This window comes from Eurosta solidaginis, chromosome 5 (genome assembly GCF_040869045.1).
Source record: "Eurosta solidaginis isolate ZX-2024a chromosome 5, ASM4086904v1, whole genome shotgun sequence".
NCBI lineage: Eukaryota > Metazoa > Arthropoda > Insecta > Diptera > Tephritidae > Eurosta > Eurosta solidaginis.
In genome coordinates, this window is record NC_090323.1 from 110008470 (window position 1) to 110033190 (window position 24721).

Here is a 24721-nt window from a genome sequence, read left to right on the forward strand (position 1 = left end):
GGGCAGAACAATGTCTGCCGGGTCTGCTAGTGTATGTATATTTTTCAATGTAAGTTTTCACATTTATTTCAAATCATACTTAAATAAAGTAATAAAAAAGGTACAGTAAAATAAACAAACAAAAAATAAGGTGCAAGAGAGGTACATAAATAATACTGTTTTTATACCTTTCATGAACATGAAATGGTATATTAACTTTGGTCCGATGTTTGTAACGTTGAGAAATATAGAAGATAGACTCACCATTAAGTATACCGAATTGATCAGGGCGACGAACTGAGTTGATATAGCCATGTCCGTCTGTCCGTCCGTCTGTCTGTTTGAACGCAAACTAGTCCCTCAAATTTTGAGATATCTCAATGAAATTTGGCACAAGGATGTATTTTTGTATTGTATTAGACATTTGTCGGATCCGGTAGGATCCGACCACTATAACATATATCTCCCATACAACCGATCGTTCAGATAAGACGATTTTGGTCATCCCTGCCGCAATTTAGAAAGTATAAACGTGAAACTCAGTGATGTATGTTTGAATATATCATAGAAGATTTTCTGAAAAAATCACTTTGATCGGAGCTATATATAGTATATATCCCATACGACCGATCGTTCAGATAGAAAGATTTTTGGCAATTTTTCCCTTAATTTCCAATATAAAAACGTGAAACTTGGTGATATTTATTCTAATTATCATAGAAGATTTCCTGTAAAAATCATTTCGATCGGAGATATATATAATATATATCCCATACAACCGATCGTTCAGATAAAGGGATTTTTTGCCATTTTTTATTTTATATTTATATGTACAGCTGTTCACTATATATTTCTTATCTTATACATCCGATTATTTGGAGATTACGAACGGGATAAGATTATTGTTCAGCCCCATTCATGAAAGGTATGAAGTCTTCGGCACGGCCGACGACAGTCATGTCCTTACTTGTTATAGGTCATTTTATATTTTTTAATAACAAAAATACCTTTTTTTTTTAATTTTTATTTTGCCATTTGGCGGTAAGGTATCGTTAAAAGGTAAGAAGTATTTTTCACACTACTGCAATGACGGCACGGCTATAGGTTCGCCAAAAATACGACTTGCCAAAATGTTGGCCTATGAAAATTAATTTAAATTTTTTCCAATTTTTTTATTCAATTTTAAACGTCCTACGGGTGTGCGAATCACCATTAAAATACATGTGTGCAATATTTAAGTTTATGTTGGGACGAGATATGTTTGAAGGGCCTTAAACTTCTAAATCTATGACTTCGTCCTCCGAAGATTAATTATTATTTTTGCTACATTCATAAATATTTTTGTGTTCATTAATTTTAAGAGATCGTTTTTTTTTTATTTCAAAGCCAAACATAACTAAATTCATTTTGTTTCTGTGTTTGCTTTTAATCAAACTCATGTTCGAAAACGTTCTTGCAACTTCATCATTACTTAGTGGCAGCACAAAGCCGACAAACTTTTGTAATTACATTGTTTAACATCAACCCAAAAACTTAATGTTGAAGTAACATTTTTCCAATTTTGGAGATAGACAATTTTCCACTGCATTTATATATGAAAACCTTTAAGGTTCTACAATTTCAAACGAAAAGAAATCTATTTTGCTAAGCGTTTCTATATTGTGCGGAAAGCGTTGCCTTAATTGCTCTATTAATTTAATTATGAAGTCGCGACATCTTTCTTTCAGTGAATTCGTCTAAACATTGACCTAATTTTTAATTCGTATATATTCATCAAAGGTACGGGAGACAAAAATTTATTATATCTGAAGTTAAAGGGTCGAAACTCTTAGAAGGTGGCACTATGCTGTTGCACAAGCTGCAAAGCAAATATACAACCTTATGACACAGTTTATCGATTAAAGTTTTTGTTGTCAGTTGAGTATCGAGTTACCACATCATACATAAGGAAACAAATAAAATAAAACTTCGACACACATAAAACACGTTACAAATTTCACAATACGTATTGCCGAAATAGATTTGGAGCCAAAAAGGGAGAAACATTTTAAAGAGGGCCAAAAAAAGAGCTAGAGGCTAAACCGGAATTTTCGGGGCTAAACGTAAAAAAAGGGCCAGATCTGGCTCCAAAAGCACCAAAATGACAACACTGTTCACTAATACTCTTAATCGTACTCTTAATCTTCCTGTTAACCTCTTTTTACTACTTTGTCTCTAACCATTACCCTTAATCTTAATTTTACTCTCACTCTCCATCCTTCTCTTGTTCTCTTTACTTTTCCGTACTACTAAATTTCAATACGCATTATACTCAGATGTAACTGAAATATGTGACTATGTTCCACACTACACTACTACACTAATTCTTCCCGTCTTCCAGTGAGTTTTACAGCTCCGGCTCACGCTCAATTCTCACGGGAATGTTCTGGATCATTGAGAGACTTGAGAAGCAGATGTCGTGAAATTTTCGCACACGTGAAATGTGATTGGCAGATGCCACCGCTGTTTTGAATTAACTCACACGGCGAAAGGCTAAGAAGCGACATCTATTTTTGAAAAAGTGGGTTTATTAAAGGCAGTGTTGCCAAACTAAAAAGAAGTAATTAAAAAATTACCTGGCTCACAAATTGACCCAGACTTCTATCTGGCTCAAATCGTTGTTGTTGTATTTACATGCAAAATTATTTACCTGGCTCAGGATTTTGCCACCGGATGATGGCATCTATGTATTCTATGCGTGTCCACAATTCATCGCAACTGATTCAACTATATGTTATACACAGCCATACAACAGAGGGTTGTGTCTCCGCTTTTCGGTACACCCTGTGCTGTAGCTAGTTATTTAACCACTGCCGCTAGAGGGGTCTCCTAAGCATTATCTAAGAGAGATTAGCCGTTTTTTTTTTTACGGGCAAACGTTAACGTATACGCGTGTAAAAAAAACACGGCTAATGTATACACTGCTGTGATTTTGTTCGGAGATGTCAGAAGAGTTGGCAAATATTGGAAATATCACTGTTTCAGAGACAGCCTAGAAGAAATAACCGTTACTGACTGATTGTAAAGGCATCTGCTTCCTGTTCCAAATCACGCTTATCAATAATGGCAATCACAAACCCAAACATAGCTTTTGTCACCGGAACAGTTCGCTGCTCTGCTATGAATAAAAAGCAAGCTATCTAAATTGTGAATGAATATCAATATATATCCCAAAAAATCATACAGAGGCGGCTAACAGTCGGTATTCACTGTTAAATCAATAGTCGTTGTAGCGGTAATGGTATTATATCTGCTGTTAGGTTGCCGAGGCTACTCTGTAATGTAATACATGAAATTTTGTTTATACATATCGACTGTAGTGCTACAACCCGGTATATAAAAACTGACATATTTGTCCAATAAAAAGTTACATATTTTTTTAATTTATATTTTGCGCTACATAAAATTTTAGATTCGTGAAATTATGTCCAGATTGGGAGTTAGACGATTTCAAGACTTGATAGGGCGGACCGATTTGCTTAGAGTTTCTAGCCAAAGAAGCATGAAGTCAAGCTGTTTAGACCTATCCCTTTTATTGAAAAATGCATTGCAACTTCGACCAGACACTAATATTGTTGGAGGCTCTGTGCGACAAGATTTTCAACTGGAAAAAAGAGCAGACAACAAACTAATTGATATAACTCAAGCTGTTTTAAACGGTACTGAAGACAATTCAACGATTAAAATGCATATCAATAATGAAGAGCGAGCTTTTGGATCAACTTTAAGTTTTCATATAGCAAGGTAAGTTTTACTTATTGTTTTAATATTGTTCCTCATTATGAACCAGCATACCCAGGAGACTTTGTCCTGCCTAAAAACTTATGTGGTTACATTTAGAAAGAGGTTTTTAAGTAAGCCGCTTCAAGAATATGATTTTTTAGAATTCGTTTGTGTCTGTTCCAGTTGCAGCTTTCTTAACAAACTCGGCTGAGTTTAGTGGGAAGACATATACTTAATTTTGTCTTTCCCAATATTTCATATTTCATATATATTTATTAAGTCAAATGGTAACAACCTTACTGACTAGATTACATATTAACTTAGTACTAGTTTAACAATTTTTAAATGAGGTTTACTGAGATAAGTAATAAGACTCAAAGCGTGCCTTACAGAGACCTCGGCATGGCAAAGTCTAGATCAAGGCTTCTGGATAGGCGATTAAATTCTACAATACCTCTTAGAAGAGGTGCGAAACTGAAGTAATTCGAACGCAGCACTTCAACGCGGAATGTATTGTGGAACCGGAGAGCTATGTTGGGGACATTGAAAGTTAACTGCCCAAGTAGTTCTGAACAGTCAATCATACCGGATATTATGTCAAAAATAAACCTAACGTTTTGAACAAAACGCCTAACTTCAAATGGCAATACATTGCTAAGCATGCATCTAGCATTGTAGGATGGCAGGGGATTATCAAAGTGTAGAAGTTGAAGAACAAATCGTATGAACTTGCGCTGAATTCTTTCGAGTGTGAAGAGTATATCGGATTCGAGATGACTGAAGCATACTCTAGCTTTGAACGCACTAAGGCATTGTATAGGATTTTCCTAGTATATGGGTCCTTGAAATCCCTAGCATATCGTCGAAAGAAAGCCAAGTTGGTATAAGCTTTTGGTATGAGAAAGTTTACATGATTACCAAAAGTAAAAGTTGAGTCAAAAATTACGCCAAGATCGCGAAACTCATTAACTGACGCAAGAGTTACATTTGAAATCGAATACATGAAAGAAAACACATTCATAGACTTTGTATACGTTATGTGACAGCATTTACTAACATAGAGTCGTAGATTATTTTGAATGGCCCAATTGTTAATAGCGTTTAGATCTTCTTGCAGACGCAATGCATCAGAGGTACAGGAGATCCTCCGAAAGAGTTTTAAGTCGTCGTGCCAACATCATTAAATAAAAAAATAGGCCCAAGGATGCTACCTTGTGGTACACCCGAGGTTGCTGAGAATTCATAAGACTTAGTTTTCTAGATTTCAACAAAAGAGATTCTATTTTCCAAATAGGTCGTCCCCCACGACAGAAATCTTGAGTGAAAGCCCATGTTTCAAGTTTCTATAGAAGTAATTTGTGCGTAACTGTGTCAAAAGCCTTAGAAAAATCCGTATGTATGGTGTCAACTTGACATCCATCCTTAAACGCAGAGACACAAAACTGAGAGAAAACAGCCAGATTTGTGACAGTCGAACGTCCCGCAATAAAGCCATGCTGACATGGATCGACTATTCTATTGATAGTGAATGATAAATTGTTTTTAACTACCTTTTCAAAAAGTTTTGAACATGTTGACAGTTTGGATATTGGCCTGTAATTCTTTACTTCATTTTTATTGTCAGACTTGAAGATAGGGGTGATGGACGCCAGCTTCCAGCGATCAACAAAAACTCCAGACGATAGCGAAATATTGAAAATATGGCACAATGGCACACAAAGAGAAATACTACACTTCTTAGATAAAAAAGAGGACAATCCATCTATATCGTTTTTGATTGACGACTGTAAGGAGGATATACCCAATATAATATTGGATTCAGATACGGACAAAGACCCAAAATCTAAAGGTTTGGGGCTATCAGTAAGATACCTGTTATCAAAGTTATCCGCCTCAACAACAAAAGTAGATTTAAAAAAGTCAACAAAAACATTTGCCAAATCGACCAAACTATTAGAGCAAATGTCATTAAATTTAACACAGGTTGGTATATTAGAACAACCTTTCTTTGAACGAAAATAGTTCCAAAAAGATTTAGGATTAACTTTCAACTCATCTTCAACTCGAGAAACGTAATTATTGTACAAAAACTTATCAAGAACATTGAACTGCGTCATATAAGAAGTATACAGATCTTTAAAAGCAATATCGCTGGTTGTCTTGTATAATTTAAAGTACTTGTTTCTTTAATTTTTCAACGTTTTCAACCTAGTATTGTACCACGGTAGTTTGTGAACCTTAACCGGAAGGAGAGAGAGATTCCTACTGAATATGTCAGCCAACTTTAGCAGAAAAGCATCGAAACATTCAGTTGCATTTTTGCAAAGAAAATAGATGTCCAGTCTATTTCAGATATGAGAATATTTAGATGTTCATAATTTGCATCCTTAAAGTTATAGGAGCGCCCATTATTATTTATATTGTTTTTCAGCACTAGGTCGAAGAATTCTAAGGTAAAGATGCATATCTGATTTATATATAGGAAACACACATTCAGTCAAATAAGTTATGAGATTCTCATCGACAAAAATTAGGTCCAAAATATTGTTTAACTGGTTCACCAAATTGGTAATCTGAATTAGATTGGCACTAAAAAGGGTGTCTAAGAAATTAATTTCGTGGGGATGATGAACATTAGTAGGTGTTAAGATATCATCATCTATTATTTTCGACCAAACAACCTTACTAAGATTAAAATCCCCCAAAACGCAAAAATTACTATCACCATTATTTTCATATAGGTCAAATATATTATTGACATGAGCACAGTACAGCGAATCTGTGCTGCAAGGCGGAATGTAAAAAACACAGATAAATAAATTCCCATATGGCCCAGTAATAGATACACAAAGCTGATCCAAAAAAGAGTCACCATTAGAGAGCGGAACAAAAGAAGAGAGAAGAGAACGCCTTATAGCAATTAACACCCCACCACCTCTGAGACGTCCTGTTTTGATAGGTTCTCGATCTTTACGAAACAGACTTTGATCAAAAAGTTCTGAGTCAGAGAAGTCATCGTTAAGCCAAGTCTCAAGAATGACGTAGACATCATAATCGCACCGTGAGGTGGCTAAAAATATATCTTTAGATTTCGTTCTCAACCCCGAAACATTTTGATAATAAATATTTATATTTGCTTTTATAGTAACGCCGTTAGCTAAGGTTTGGCAAAAAAAAAAACGGAAAGGTTTAATTTTGACGTCCGATGGCCATAACGAAGGCTCAAGAAGCTTACTATATAATGAAGGCGAGACTCCAAGTTTAAAATTACATCTTGATAACAAACTGGAATCAGCGTCTTTCTTTATTAATTTAAAGCAATGAATTAATGAAGGCGCGATGTTTGCACTATGTGAGACATAGTTGACAATATCGCTAGCATTTACCATCGGCTTAAACAATGACAAATGCAACCATTTCAAACGAATAGCTAAGTTAAGGTTTGCATTTGAAATACTTCCTACAACAATGGTTGATGCTTTGATTAACTTATTTGAAATATTATTATTATTATTGGATGTTAAAGTACTAGATGTTAAATTAGTATTATTATTAGATATTAGGTTAGTAGCGGCTGATCCCTGAAGGCCAAAAGCTACAACGTCGGAATACCCGGTTTTATTATTATCAGGGTGTAGCAGAACTGATATTAGCATCACTAGTAGAACGAGCGACAGCAGCACTAAACGAACTGGGTGAAGAAGACAAATCAACAATATCACACTGCTTATTTGTTACAGTCGAGATGTTGTTATTGCTATCATCTGATGGTTGTTTTGCATTCACAGACGTATCATTATTGCAATTTGATTCGCTTGTTAAACTTGATTTTACTGCTTTTGCATTTTCAACATTGAGAGGGGCTGCCTCTTTTGTTTTTGCAGCCGTATCAACTTTCGATTTAATTTTGTTTGCTGAGCCAGCCAAATCATTGCATTTGCCTTTGTTTTTGGTTGTAGGCTGTTTTGCTTTTTCATACTGTTGTCCGCAGCACTAGTGAGAGAAGATTTGAGATCACTAGCAAATGTAGCAACAATACTACCCAGATTTTTTATTTCAGAGCTCAGCGTAGAAATTACGCCAGTTTTATCTTCGATAATTGAGTATAATGAGCGGATTTTAGCTGATAATGAATCGCATTTAAGTGATAACTGAGAATTTTCGCATTTTAGAGCATCCATGGTAGATAGTATGCGAGCGTTTTCACAACGTAAATCGGCAATGCCTTTAACGATACCACTAAAGTTATCATTGCGCTCAACATTGTTAACGATAGTGGGGAGAGCAATAGGTGGCGGAGTACGAATAGACGCGCGCCGCTCAACTGAACAAATTTTGCAGAAGTAAGATTTATAAGATGAGATGAGAAAATCAAGATCAGCCGATGATATGTTGACACACTTCTAATGAAAGAGGTCATTGCACTTAGCACACAACACTTTGAGTTGGCCTCTCTCAAACTTTTGTCCAATTCGCACGGCATTATAGGATATTATGGTTATGGTTTGCCACTATTATTTATTTATTTTTATTATGTTCATTTGAAAAATATAAATGACTTTACAATTTTTGTTGTTATATCGGCCTACTGATTTTAAGATTGCGGGTTCGAATCGAGCTCAAGGCCTAACAATAATTTTTTATCATTATTATTGTTATGATAAATTTTTTCTTAATTGAAAAAATTTTTAAATTAGAATAGAAGAAAGAAAAAATTTTAGACAACTGCCAAAGCTCGTTGTATAGATCCATTTCGGGAACTGCTAAATTCCTTCATCGGCAACGTTTAGGCGCCGCTGCTATAACCATTCAGCCATCACAGCGGTTTTTTGTTTGTCTTCATTAATCCTACTTCTATTCTGTTTCGTGCCAAATTAATATTCACAACACTGCGACATCTGTTGCAGAATGGCTGTGAAAATTGGACTTGTTTGTTGGCAATGCCGCCATAGTGTCATAATTTATTGACACTTTTTTTTTTTTTTCCCCCGTGCTCTGGGATGTATTAACAATTTTTGTTGTTATATCGGCCTACTGATTTTAAGATTGCGGGTTCGAATCGAGCTCAAGGCCTAACAATAATTTTTTATCATTATTATTGTTATGATAAATTTTTTCTTAATTGAAAAAATTTTTAAATTAGAATAGAAGAAAGAAAAAATTTTAGACAACTGCCAAAGCTCGTTGTATAGATCCATTTCGGGAACTGCTAAATTCCTTCATCGGCAACGTTTAGGCGCCGCTGCTATAACCATTCAGCCATCACAGCGGTTTTTTGTTTGTCTTCATTAATCCTACTTCTATTCTGTTTCGTGCCAAATTAATATTCACAACACTGCGACATCTGTTGCAGAATGGCTGTGAAAATTGGACTTGTTTGTTGGCAATGCCGCCATAGTGTCATAATTTATTGACACTTTTTTTTTTTTTTTCCCCGTGCTCTGGGATGTATTAACAATTTTTGTTGTTATATCGGCCTACTGATTTTAAGATTGCGGGTTCGAATCGAGCTCAAGGCCTAACAATAATTTTTTATCATTATTATTGTTATGATAAATTTTTTCTTAATTGAAAAAATTTTTAAATTAGAATAGAAGAAAGAAAAAATTTTAGACAACTGCCAAAGCTCGTTGTATAGATCCATTTCGGGAACTGCTAAATTCCTTCATCGGCAACGTTTAGGCGCCGCTGCTATAACCATTCAGCCATCACAGCGGTTTTTTGTTTGTCTTCATTAATCCTACTTCTATTCTGTTTCGTGCCAAATTAATATTCACAACACTGCGACATCTGTTGCAGAATGGCTGTGAAAATTGGACTTGTTTGTTGGCAATGCCGCCATAGTGTCATAATTTATTGACACTTTTTTTTTTTTTTTTCCCCGTGCTCTGGGATGTATTAACAATTTTTGTTGTTATATCGGCCTACTGATTTTAAGATTGCGGGTTCGAATCGAGCTCAAGGCCTAACAATAATTTTTTATCATTATTATTGTTATGATAAATTTTTTCTTAATTGAAAAAATTTTTAAATTAGAATAGAAGAAAGAAAAAATTTTAGACAACTGCCAAAGCTCGTTGTATAGATCCATTTCGGGAACTGCTAAATTCCTTCATCGGCAACGTTTAGGCGCCGCTGCTATAACCATTCAGCCATCACAGCGGTTTTTTGTTTGTCTTCATTAATCCTACTTCTATTCTGTTTCGTGCCAAATTAATATTCACAACACTGCGACATCTGTTGCAGAATGGCTGTGAAAATTGGACTTGTTTGTTGGCAATGCCGCCATAGTGTCATAATTTATTGACACTTTTTTTTTTTTTTCCCCGTGCTCTGGGATGTATTAACAATTTTTGTTGTTATATCGGCCTACTGATTTTAAGATTGCGGGTTCGAATCGAGCTCAAGGCCTAACAATAATTTTTTATCATTATTATTGTTATGATAAATTTTTTCTTAATTGAAAAAATTTTTAAATTAGAATAGAAGAAAGAAAAAATTTTAGACAACTGCCAAAGCTCGTTGTATAGATCCATTTCGGGAACTGCTAAATTCCTTCATCGGCAACGTTTAGGCGCCGCTGCTATAACCATTCAGCCATCACAGCGGTTTTTTGTTTGTCTTCATTAATCCTACTTCTATTCTGTTTCGTGCCAAATTAATATTCACAACACTGCGACATCTGTTGCAGAATGGCTGTGAAAATTGGACTTGTTTGTTGGCAATGCCGCCATAGTGTCATAATTTATTGACACTTTTTTTTTTTTTCCCCGTGCTCTGGGATGTATTAACAATTTTTGTTGTTATATCGGCCTACTGATTTTAAGATTGCGGGTTCGAATCGAGCTCAAGGCCTAACAATAATTTTTTATCATTATTATTGTTATGATAAATTTTTTCTTAATTGAAAAAATTTTTAAATTAGAATAGAAGAAAGAAAAAATTTTAGACAACTGCCAAAGCTCGTTGTATAGATCCATTTCGGGAACTGCTAAATTCCTTCATCGGCAACGTTTAGGCGCCGCTGCTATAACCATTCAGCCATCACAGCGGTTTTTTGTTTGTCTTCATTAATCCTACTTCTATTCTGTTTCGTGCCAAATTAATATTCACAACACTGCGACATCTGTTGCAGAATGGCTGTATAACAACAAAAATTGTTAATACATCCCAGAGCACGGGGAAAAAAAAAAAAAAAGTGTCAATAAATTATGACACTATGGCGGCATTGCCAACAAACAAGTCCAATTTTCACAGCCATTCTGCAACAGATGTCGCAGTGTTGTGAATATTAATTTGGCACGAAACAGAATAGAAGTAGGATTAATGAAGACAAACAAAAAACCGCTGTGATGGCTGAATGGTTATAGCAGCGGCGCCTAAACGTTGCCGATGAAGGAATTTAGCAGTTCCCGAAATGGATCTATACAACGAGCTTTGGCAGTTGTCTAAAATTTTTTCTTTCTTCTATTCTAATTTAAAAATTTTTTCAATTAAGAAAAAATTTATCATAACAATAATAATGATAAAAAATTATTGTTAGGCCTTGAGCTCGATTCGAACCCGCAATCTTAAAATCAGTAGGCCGATATAACAACAAAAATTGTTAATACATCCCAGAGCACGGGGAAAAAAAAAAAAAAAGTGTCAATAAATTATGACACTATGGCGGCATTGCCAACAAACAAGTCCAATTTTCACAGCCATTCTGCAACAGATGTCGCAGTGTTGTGAATATTAATTTGGCACGAAACAGAATAGAAGTAGGATTAATGAAGACAAACAAAAAACCGCTGTGATGGCTGAATGGTTATAGCAGCGGCGCCTAAACGTTGCCGATGAAGGAATTTAGCAGTTCCCGAAATGGATCTATACAACGAGCTTTGGCAGTTGTCTAAAATTTTTTCTTTCTTCTATTCTAATTTAAAAATTTTTTCAATTAAGAAAAAATTTATCATAACAATAATAATGATAAAAAATTATTGTTAGGCCTTGAGCTCGATTCGAACCCGCAATCTTAAAATCAGTAGGCCGATATAACAACAAAAATTGTTAATACATCCCAGAGCACGGGGAAAAAAAAAAAAAAAAAAAGTGTCAATAAATTATGACACTATGGCGGCATTGCCAACAAACAAGTCCAATTTTCACAGCCATTCTGCAACAGATGTCGCAGTGTTGTGAATATTAATTTGGCACGAAACAGAATAGAAGTAGGATTAATGAAGACAAACAAAAAACCGCTGTGATGGCTGAATGGTTATAGCAGCGGCGCCTAAACGTTGCCGATGAAGGAATTTAGCAGTTCCCGAAATGGATCTATACAACGAGCTTTGGCAGTTGTCTAAAATTTTTTCTTTCTTCTATTCTAATTTAAAAATTTTTTCAATTAAGAAAAAATTTATCATAACAATAATAATGATAAAAAATTATTGTTAGGCCTTGAGCTCGATTCGAACCCGCAATCTTAAAATCAGTAGGCCGATATAACAACAAAAATTGTTAATACATCCCAGAGCACGGGGGAAAAAAAAAAAAAAGTGTCAATAAATTATGACACTATGGCGGCATTGCCAACAAACAAGTCCAATTTTCACAGCCATTCTGCAACAGATGTCGCAGTGTTGTGAATATTAATTTGGCACGAAACAGAATAGAAGTAGGATTAATGAAGACAAACAAAAAACCGCTGTGATGGCTGAATGGTTATAGCAGCGGCGCCTAAACGTTGCCGATGAAGGAATTTAGCAGTTCCCGAAATGGATCTATACAACGAGCTTTGGCAGTTGTCTAAAATTTTTTCTTTCTTCTATTCTAATTTAAAAATTTTTTCAATTAAGAAAAAATTTATCATAACAATAATAATGATAAAAAATTATTGTTAGGCCTTGAGCTCGATTCGAACCCGCAATCTTAAAATCAGTAGGCCGATATAACAACAAAAATTGTTAATACATCCCAGAGCACGGGGAAAAAAAAAAAAAAAGTGTCAATAAATTATGACACTATGGCGGCATTGCCAACAAACAAGTCCAATTTTCACAGCCATTCTGCAACAGATGTCGCAGTGTTGTGAATATTAATTTGGCACGAAACAGAATAGAAGTAGGATTAATGAAGACAAACAAAAAACCGCTGTGATGGCTGAATGGTTATAGCAGCGGCGCCTAAACGTTGCCGATGAAGGAATTTAGCAGTTCCCGAAATGGATCTATACAACGAGCTTTGGCAGTTGTCTAAAATTTTTTCTTTCTTCTATTCTAATTTAAAAATTTTTTCAATTAAGAAAAAATTTATCATAACAATAATAATGATAAAAAATTATTGTTAGGCCTTGAGCTCGATTCGAACCCGCAATCTTAAAATCAGTAGGCCGATATAACAACAAAAATTGTTAATACATCCCAGAGCACGGGGAAAAAAAAAAAAAAGTGTCAATAAATTATGACACTATGGCGGCATTGCCAACAAACAAGTCCAATTTTCACAGCCATTCTGCAACAGATGTCGCAGTGTTGTGAATATTAATTTGGCACGAAACAGAATAGAAGTAGGATTAATGAAGACAAACAAAAAACCGCTGTGATGGCTGAATGGTTATAGCAGCGGCGCCTAAACGTTGCCGATGAAGGAATTTAGCAGTTCCCGAAATGGATCTATACAACGAGCTTTGGCAGTTGTCTAAAATTTTTTCTTTCTTCTATTCTAATTTAAAAATTTTTTCAATTAAGAAAAAATTTATCATAACAATAATAATGATAAAAAATTATTGTTAGGCCTTGAGCTCGATTCGAACCCGCAATCATAAATGACTTTAGGAATTAAAATCCAAACATGAGTCACTATCTCACTGCAGCAATAGGCACAGATTATTAACATTAGTAAAGTTAACTATAGAGAAACACAAAAATACGGAGCAAACACAAACACGTCCGTATCGTTTGACGACTGTTAAAATTAATGATCTAAAAGTTTTAACAGAGGAGTATGTTTAAAAATTATATTAAACGAAAATGCATATATACTAATATATGCAGACAAGCTTCGCTAGTTGGCGTTTTTACCTCGCTTTTATAAGCTCTGGTATGGAACGGAATCTCTGAGCAATTAAATCAATTTGAAACTTTGCACACGTATCAAGTACCGATGACAATGCAATAATTTCATAACGGACCCAATATATCTTTTGACTGTTTATACAGCATGGATACCATGTGAGGGCTTTAACAAAAAAGTAAACTTTGATTTATTAAGGACGCATTTCGATATAAAGATGTACATAGATTTCAAATGAAAGGTATTCACTGGTGTATTAAGAAATGTACATACATAGTTATCACGTCTTCACTGCCTGATGTGGAGTTTATCACTGCTTATCTGTTCATTATTAAATGTCTGTAAGTGTGGGAGCAATTTTCGATGTCCGATTTGTAATTCATACGTATATTTGTCGATGTGTTTATAATATGAAGCTTTTCAAGTGTGAATTTCTTTCGTTAATTGTCTTCTTGTGCTAAGATCGTTGTTGCATCGAAGTTGGGAGAGTGATTATTCGTTATACAGTGGGTCATTAGTGCTGTTTTGTGGTTATTGGTATGGTTTCGGTATTTGTAGTCTGATTTATGCTGCGCTAGTCGGGTTTTTAATTTTCCTTTTGTTGTTCCTAAATGTTATCGCATGGTTCGTTGTTTTTTCCATTACAAGGGATTTTGTATGTAACGTTACTCTTATCGGTGTGTGATATTTTTGACATAGTTTTGTTAGAAATATTTTTTAATGTGTTTATCGGCTTATGGGCTATTTTTACATCTTCTCTATTGAACCAATTCGACTCGGTTAAGCGCTCTGACAAGTTTGGGACATGCACTACTGATTTGAATAATTTTGGTTTAACGCTTTTATCTTCAGTATCTTCCAAGGTGCATTTTCTTAACAGGGTTTTTATGATTTTATCAGGAAAGCTATTATTTTTTAAAAGTACTTTTATTTCTTCTTTAATTTCCGCGTGGTAAGTGTCGTCTCGATATCTTTAACATTCTTCGTATACAGCCCATTGCTGTATTGATTATCATTGGTTTTTTATGTTTGGAGTAAAAATTGATGATTCGTCCGGAAGATATCTGTTTCTTATAACACTTTAATTTCAATTCATTTCCATGTCATGACAATTGAGTTAAGGTAAGGTAATTTTTCGTCGTCCTTGAGTTCCGTTGTAAATTGTATGTTTTTATTAAAGGTATTTAGATCATTGAGAGTGCTTTGTACTTCATTTTCATTTATTATCGCAAATAGGTCTTCAACATACTTCGAGATTAGCCTCGGTCTTCGTGATAACTTGTTTATTGTGTTGTCTAACAACTTTTCCATTACTAAATCAGCAATCACTGGTGAAGTTGGTGATCCCATAGGTAAACCTTTTAGCTGTGTGTATACTAAGTCTTTGAATTTAAAATATCTGTTTTCTTCTATGCAAAATATTATTATTTCCATAAATAATTTAACTGGTATATTTGTGTATTTTTCTATAATCTTCCATTTTTCTTTTATAATGTCAAGTGCCAGATGTGTTGGGATGTTGGGATATAAGGAGACTACGTCAAAGGATATAGGTTTTTCATCGTCATAAATATATGTGTTATTAATTTTTTCTTTAAATCCCTGTGTATTTTTAATATTGTAAACCGACTTTGCCTTTACGTTTTTTAAAATATTTGCAACATACTTGTCTCTTTAAGAGAAAGAGCAATAAGAAAAGGTAACAAGAGCAAAAGAGATTCAACTACGCTTCCCAAGGCAGTAGGTTCTATGTTCCGGAGCGACTCGGAATTTTTCCCGATCAAGGACTGTCATTTCAGTGTAACCCCATTTAATTTGGGGCGTCCCTCCCACAAATTGTCATCCTCCCAGCAGCTCCTTGCAGCGGGACTGCTCCATATTCTCTTGCTCCTGGAAGGTATCGAATCCAATACGGGCCCGTATCCTAACTCCGGTCCTGAGAAATGGTTTTCCTGCGTATGCCGGAAAAGAATCTTTTTAGGATGGTCATACTCTTGTCAGTGTGTCTCGTGCAGTGGATGGTTGCATCCGACAGGTTGTTCTGGGCTAGGTCCCAAAACCCGACGTCCACGTAACTTTGACGTCCAGTCCCAGGGCCACAACAGCAGTCGCGTCCTAGCCTTTCACAACCCAGGCGTAATCACCCGTCACTTACTCCCAGAGTGACGACATCTCCCCCGTTGCACTTCAGAATTCTGCAATTAAACTGTAATGGATTAACTGGGAAGATCACGGAGATAGTCGATTTCATGAAGCGGCAAAACATCCGCATTGTTGCGATTCAAGAGACTAAACTCACAGCAAGATCTGCTATGCAGACTTGTTCTGTGTATAATGTCCACAGAAAACATCGCGAGAGCGGAAATGGAGGAGACATCGCGTTTATCATACACCACTCTGTGCAATATCATTTATTTGATCCCGACATCGGCCGCAGGGACAGTTTCTTAGAACGTCAAGCCGATGCAAACCTAGAAATCATCAACATCTACATCCCTCCTGCCACCTGCTGCCCCAGTGTATACCGCCATAATATCAGCGCCTTACTCACTGGCAGTAATCGCATTATCTTAGGCGATTTCAATGCCCATCGCGATCTGTGGCATTCAAACTTGCAGGTATACAGTAGGGGTGAGATGTTGGCGGATCAAATAGAAGAAACGACGTTCTGCACAATAAACGGAGATGCCCCCACACGTATGGTAGGAAACTGTCACAGTTCCTGAGCGCAGGACTCGTAAACTGCGTCGACTGGCAGCCGATGGTAACATTAGCATCCGTCCACCTGCCTATACTTATTTCGCTCGAGCGTACCGCCGACTTCATCATCACAGAAAAACGCACTTTCATAAACTTTGAAAACGGAAAATGGGATGAATACAAATCCTTTACAGACAACCGCTTTGCTGCTCTCCCTATCGCGACTGATGCTCGCCAAGGGGAGCGTGCTTTCCGCAAGGTCATTGAATCCGCCTCGGCTCGCTTCATTCCCGCAGGTAGAATTCCCGAAATTTGTCCTCACTTTCCGGCGGAGGCCGCAAATTTAGCGAGAGAACGTAAACTTATAAAAGAGCTCGATCCCGGCGACCCCCAAATAAGGGATATAAACCAACGCATCAGATTGCTTGTGGATGAACACAAGCGGGCGAAATGGGAGGAGCACCTTAGCGGTTGTAACCTCTCTGCCGGCGTAGGTAAGCTTTGTTCCACCGTAAAGTCCCTATCGAATCCGTCTAAGTACAATGACAAAATTTCCATCGCATTTGGCGATAAAGTGCTGTCGGATGCAAAAAAATGCGCGAGCGCTTTCTACCGACAATATATAATGCATCCCACGGTCGACGAAGATAGACGGAGGGCCAACAGACACGCACATAAGCATAAATTCAGCGCGTCTCCAATTACCATCACCGCCAAAGAGGTTGAGGATGCCGTCGGTCATGCTAAACCATCCAAAGCAGTGGGCCCAGTCTGCATAGCCATGCCGATGCTTAAAAGCCTAGGGAAAGAGGGTTTCAAATATTTAGCGCATGTCTTCAACCTGTCTCTTTCCATCTTCGTCATTCCCGAAAAATGGAAAAAGGCCAAGGAGGCCCCGCTACTAGAGCCTAGGAAACCAGCTAACATAGGAGAGTCATATCGCCCCATATCTCCCCTATCGCCAGTAGCCAAGACGCTTGAAGCCATTTTGCTCCCCTACTTCAAAGCAAATTTGCAGCTAGCCTGTCATCAGCATGGATTCAGAAAACTCCATATCACCACCACCGCGCTAAATGCCATTAGCACCCAGATAAATTGCGTTTTAAATCAAAACCCCCACCATAGAACAGTACTCGTTGCGCAAGATCTATGGAAAGCTTTTGATACGGTCAACCATGGCACGTTACTGCAAGAGCTGGAAGGGTCTACCCTTCCCCCATGTCTTAAAAGGTGGACCGCAAGTTATCTGGGTGGTTTGCAGGCATCGGTGCAATTTAGAAACGAAACAACAAAACCAAGAAGAATTAAACAAGGGGTGCGACAGGGTGGTTTCCTATCCCCACTTTTGTTTAACTTCTACTTATCAAAGCTACCTTCGCCATCAGAAGGAGTTACCATCGTTTCCTGCGCGATGACTGCACAATAATGGCCACAGGCCCAGGCCCACATATCGATGAGCTTTGTAACAGAATAAACGGCTACCTCCCTGATCTCTCCAGTTTTTTCGCCTCGCGAAACCTGGCATTATCGCCGACTAAATCCTCCGTGACCTCGTTTACAACATGGACGTCCCAAATGTCGACCATTTTGAACATCCACGTCGATGGCACTACGCTGCCAACTGTCCCACACCCCAAAATCTTGGGTGTGACAGGATCTACATTTTGGTGAGCATGCAGCCGCAATTGTACCGAAAATCCAGAGCCGTAATAAAATCCTCAAATCTCTTGGTGGCAGTACTTGGGGAAAAGACAAATAAACACTCATTACCATTTAAAAAGCAATTGGCCAGCCGATTGCATGCTATGCGTCCCCTATATGGTCGCCAAGCCTAAAAACTACACACTAGAAGAAGCTACAAGCCTGCCAAAATACTGCTCTCAGAACCGCCAAGGGCTGTCTTCTTATGTCCCCAGAACACCATCTACATAATGAGGCGAGAATAATCACCATCAGGGAGAGAAATGAGATGCTAACCAAACAGTTCCTGTTGAATACCCAGAAACTTGGGCATCCCAACAGACATCTGATTGTTGAGCCAACACCGCCAAGGGGCTTAAGGACTCATATTCGTAAGCGTTATGAGGAAATACGGCACCTGACATCTCAGCCGTATAAAAAAAAAGAAACACAAGCAGTTCCTCAGTGAATTTCACAAACAGGCGTCGGACCTTTATACCAGGAATTGCCCGGTGAATCCAGTACTTAAAGAACAGTACCGAAAACTTGCGGAAGAAGAACGCACACTCCCCAGGGAAACGCGAGTCACTCTAGCTCAACTTCGATATGGATATTGTAACAGGTTAAACTCTTACCTATCCAGAATCAACCCCGTCATATAAAATGTATGCCCTGCTTGCAATGTGTCCCCACATAACACCAACCATCTCTTTAATTGTAATGTGGAACCAACGCTTCTAACACCCCACACACATTATGGTCCACCCTTGTTAAAATAGCAAGTTTCCTTGGACTGCCGTTAGAGGATATTGATGACAATTTTTGATCGGTCGCACCTATTGGTTGCGGCGAAGCACTGCTACAACAACAACAACAGAAACATCTTATATCAATCGACTTCGCAAATTTTACCAAAAATGAGGAGAATGTGTCAAATAAACTTAAATCAATGCTGAAGAAACGACAGCGAGAAAAGCACGAACAACTACGGAGAAAACGAAATCAATTATTGCTCAACAATAACAAACAAGAAGAATGGTTCGTTAATAAAACAGAAATCTTTTCCGAAAGATATTAAAATACTCTTAGCCAAAAGTCCCAAGTTCGCGCTACCAATCCAAAATAGAAAAATTCCTCTTTTCAAATATATCGCGGATGGAGAGAATCTTGCGCATACTCTAAACCAAAGAGCAGCAAGAGGAGGCGCGAAGCAAATTTTCATTACTTGTTAGAGGCCACATTAAAACATATAGGCAAAGTGCAATAACAGATACAGTGGAACAGACACGGAAATTTCTAAGCAAAAATTACAACATTCATATCTTAACATCTGACAAGGGCAGCAAAACAGTAGCAATGAACATATGTGATTATAATAATAAAATGGAAGACATACTAAGCGACTTGAAAATATATAGAATTCAAAGACAAGATCATCGAGACTGCAAAGCAAAAACAATAGCCTAGTAGAAAAACTATATAAATTAGAGGTTATTTCAAAGACTGAAAGAAACGAGCTGACTACAACAACCGCTCTAACACCAATGATTTATGGACTATCGATCACCAGCACAACGGATGACCAGCACATAATCTATGGAAGTACGTTGCAAATATTTAAAAAAACGTAACGGCAAAGTTGGACTACAATATTAAAAATACACAGGAATTTAAAGAAAAAGTTAATAACAGATATATTTATGACGATGAAAAACTAATATCCTTTGACGTAGTCTCCCTATTTCCCAACATACCAACAGATCTGGCATTTGGCATTATACAAGAAAAATGGAAGATTATAGAAAAACACGCAAATATACCAGTTAAATTATTTATGGAAATAATAAAATTTTGCATAGAAGAAAACAGATATTTTAAATTCAAAGACTTAGTATACACACAGCTAAAAGGTTTACCTATGGGATCACCAACTTCACCAGTGATTGCTGATATAGTAATAGAAATGTTGTTAGACAACACAATAAACAAATTATCACGAAGGCCGAGGCTAATCTCGAAGTATGTTGACGACCTATTTGCGATAATAAATGAAAACGAAGTACAAAACACTCTCAATGCCCTACATTCCTTTAATAAAAACATGCAATTTCGAACGGAACTCGAGAACGACGGAAAATTACCTTACCTTGACTCAATTGTCATCCGACATGGAAATGAATTGAAATTAAAGTAGTACAAGAAACAGATATCTTCCGGACGAATCATTAATTTTTACTCGAAACAATCAAAAACAATGATAATCAATACAGCAATGGGCTGTATACGAAGATGTTAAATATATCAGACGACATCTACCACGCGGAAATTAAAGAAGAAATAAAAGTACTTTTAAAAAATAACAGTTTTCCTGATAAAACCATAAAATCCCTATTAAGAAAATGCGCATTGGAAAATACTGAATATAAAAGCGTTAAACCAAAAATATTCAAATCAATAGTGAATGTACCGAACATGTCAGAGCGCTTGTAGCATTATGCGTTGTGTCCACCTATGCAATACATTTGCGGCATTATGCATTATGAAATTCTATGCCAATGCATTTTTTATGAACCTGCCACAAGCAGTCGTAGTGCAGGATTGCCCGTATCGCTTTAAATGTATGAAAACATTTATTTCAAGCAATTTTTAATTTTATAATTTATTTAATAATTTGGGAAAAATTTAAACAACGTGACATCAGGACAGACAAGGCGACAGCTGTTTCGATTATACCTTGTAAATCTCTTCAAAGCCTTTTCTCCCGGGAGTGGGAGTCGAACCCGCACTCCTACGATAGTTGAAATGGTTATAAACGCATGCAGCTACGTCATGCCTTAGTTTTTGTAAAGTTTTTCCCAATTGCCTTCTTTTCGAATATATTATCTTCCACACATCACATAATTCGTATGTAGTTATGTATTGAAGTTATGCCTGTTTGTAAGGCGGTTTTCAGAAAAACTTGGTATTTGTTGTTGTTTTTGTTCTATTTATAGAACTACAACGAATTAACCAAATGTTGTCTACTTATATGAGTTAACCGGGGATTGCCCGTATCGCTTTAAATGTATGAAAACATTTATTTCAAGCAATTTTTAATTTTATAATTTATTGAAATGTTTGGGAAAAATTTAAACAACGTGACATCAGGACGGACAAGGCGACAGCTGTTTCGATTATACCTTGTAAATCTCTTCAAAGCCTTTTCTCCCGGGAGTGGGAGTCGAACTCGCACTCATACGATAGTTGAAATGGTTATAAACGCATTCAGCTACGTCATGCCTAAGTTGTTGTAAAGTTTTTCCCAATTGCTTCTTTTCGCATATATTATCTTCCACACATCACATAATTCGTATGTAGTTATGTGTTGAAGTTATGCCTGTTTCTGTTTTTAAGGCGGTTTTCAGAGAAACTTGGTATTCGTTGTTGTTTTTGTTCTATTTATAGATCTACAACGAATTAACCAAATGTTGTCTACTTATATGAGTTAAACGGGAATTGCCCGTATCGCTTTAAATATATGAAAACATTTACTTCAAGCAATTTTAAATTTTCTAATTTATTTAATAATTTGGGAAAAATTTAAACAACGTGACATCAGGACGGACAAGGCGACAGCTGTTTCGATTATACCTTGTAAATCTCTTCAAAACCTTTTCTCCCGGGAGTGGGAGTCGAACCCACACTCCTACGATAGTTGAAATGGTTATAAACGCATTCAGCTACGTCATGCCTTAGTTGTTGTAAAGTTTTTCCCAATTGCCTTCTTTTCGCATATATTATCTTCCACACATCACATAATTCGTATGTAGTTATGTGTTGAAGTTATGCCTGTTTTTAAGGCGGTTTTCAGAGAAACTTTACAACAACTAAGGCATGACGTAATTGAATGCGTTTATAACCATTTCAACTATCGCAGGAGTGCGGTTTCGACTCCACTTCCGGGAGAAAAGGCTTTGAAGAGATTTACAAGGTATAATCGAAACAGCTGTCGCCTTGTCCGTCCTTATGTCACGTTGTTTAAATTTTTCCCAAATTATTAAATAAATTATAAAATTAAAAATTGCTTGAAATAAATGTTTTCATACATTTAAAGCGATACGGGCAATCCCCGGTTAACTCATATAGTAGACAACATTTGGTTAATTCGGTGTAGTTCTATAAATAGAACAAAAACAACAACAAATACCAAGTTTCTCTGAAAACCGCCTTACAAACCGGGATAACTTCAACACATAACTACATACGAATTATGTGATGTGTGGAAGATAATATATGCGAAAAGAAGGCAATTGGGAAAAACTTTACAACAAGTAAGGCATGACGTGGCTGAATGCGTTTATAACCATTTCAACTATCGTAGGAGTGCGGGTTCGACTCCCATTCCCGGGAGAAAAGGCTTTGAAGAGATTTACAAGGTATAATCGAAACAGCTGTCGCCTTGTCCGCCCTTATGTCACGTTGTTTAAAATTTTCCCAAATTATTAAATAAATTATTGAATGTTGAGCAGCTTCCTTGAGATTTTGTAAGGGTCTCAAATATAAGGCAGTCGTAAATTGCCATATACCAAAAGTAATTTTTTGGCCCTTACCGCTGGTGGGGGGAACCAAAGAATACTTTAAAGAAGGAAAACAATGTTTTTAATGAGAAGCTAAATACATTCTCAAACGTTACAACAAATGCCCCTTACCTCTGGTGGGGGGAAGCAGTTTGTATTAAAATAAGAAGTGCTTGGTTTGAGAGTTCAAAGAATTCTGATTTATTACAAATTATCTTACTTTATATACACTTGTCTTATCCTAGCTTTCTTATAATTTGTTGTTGTATACATAAATATTTACAAATGTTCATTTACATGTGTGTGTGCGTGAATGTCTTATCTTTAACTATATTTATTTACATATATTTGTTTTGTTGATACGAGCGACCTCATATGCATTATCTTATCTTTGTTTGTGTAAGTAGTTCATATTTACAGAGGTTCATTTGCTACATATCTATATACATGTGTTTGTGCGTGATTGTCTTATCTTTGTTTAAATAGGTCGCTCAATCGCTAAAATATAGTTTCTAACAGTGGACTGTATTTACAAATCGGTTAACTACTATTATCCTGTAAATAAGAAAAAATGTTCAAGGTTGCTTGAACATACTGCCACGGCCAAAAATATTCTTATCGATTATAATTCTGTTTATTTTGCATGACAGTCAAGTTTTATTGTAATTTTATTTTTTGACTTGCATATGAAATAAAGCGAGGGAAAATTATGTATGAATATTTTTAAATTTAAAATACTAGAATGTTTTTAGCAATAGTTTATCTTAGCGTACACTTATTATTGTGTACGTATGTTTTTCTCTAATTGAAGAATATTTTGTGGACGAAAAGATATAATTAATAAAAAATAGATAAAATATACATACATTCTTCCAAACTGCCTCCGCCTTTATCCCGGAAGTAACGTTTGATGTCATCTTTCCTGAAAAATTTGCTTGCAGTAATCTGAATGCCTTGATGCTTGAGATGTTTTAATTGTTGTTGTTGCTGCTGTTGACGTTGCACAAGTAAGTTGCCTATAACTTGCCTATTTGTATCAACGATAATTTTCCTTTGTGGTATGTTATGTTGTCGCTCTTTTGTAGCTTTTTCTTGTAGTTGTTGTGGATGCTGTACTTTCGGATGATGCTGGTAACCAATAGACACCGGCGAAGCTGAGTTCAATTGTATGGGTACAGTATTGACGGAGATACTTCCATTACTACTACCATCGATACGGTGAATACTACAACCCATTTGTATTTCATTTATGCTATCAGCTGAATTGCTCTTGGTTACTTCTATTTTCTTCGACGCCATCTGAACATCACAAACTAAATCCGATACCAACTCATAGTCAGCATGCTCGTATGTTAAATGATCATTTTTTGACTTCCGAAGGTTCTGCGGTTGTTCTTCGATTTGATGTTCCGGTTGCAGTTGCGGTCGTTCTATTTTTCGTACAGCATCATTATAATCATCCTCTTTCGCCTCGTCGTCGCCATCTTCAAGAGTCTCTGTCCTAATGCTTATTCCACTTTTCCCCCCGGTTTGGCAAATGCGACCAGAATTTCCTGGCGAGGGAGTAGAACGCGTAATGAGAATTGTATTTTCATCTGCCTCGGTCCGAATATCACTAATACTTTTATCCGCGTTAATATTTCTTTGTGTTATTGAATATGAGTTCATAGCATTGTCGTGCGCGCCATCGTTGGCTGACACGTATTCATCCTTGTCCTTCTCTTGCGGCATGAATAGCTGACGTAATCGTGGTGATGGAATGAATATGAAGGTTTTTTCTTCTAAGTCCCCTAAAGTATGTTCATCTGATTTGAATTTTTCTTCGTTTCCTCCTACTTTATTTGCAAGAAAATTAGGTATGTAGATATATTTCTTATGATATTCGGCCAACATTTTGTGGTAATCATTCTCCAATTCTAGCTTACAGACTTCAGCAAAATCTGTTTTGTAGAGGAATTTTATATCCTCAAAATATTGGGATATAAATT

At 36.5% G+C, this 24721-nt stretch overlaps 1 protein-coding gene across 5 annotated transcripts in view; it reads left to right on the forward strand.

Annotated features, from left to right (window-relative positions):
* LOC137233476 (uncharacterized) overlaps positions 1-24721 on the forward strand; it is an 807788-nt gene that overhangs the window by 668095 nt on the left and 114972 nt on the right. For all 5 annotated transcript variants that reach the window (XM_067756516.1, XM_067756517.1, XM_067756518.1 and 2 more), the window contains exon 11: positions 3431-3762. In XM_067756516.1, coding sequence (XP_067612617.1) covers positions 3431-3762 — 332 coding nt within the window. The remainder of the gene's footprint in view (positions 1-3430; positions 3763-24721) is intronic.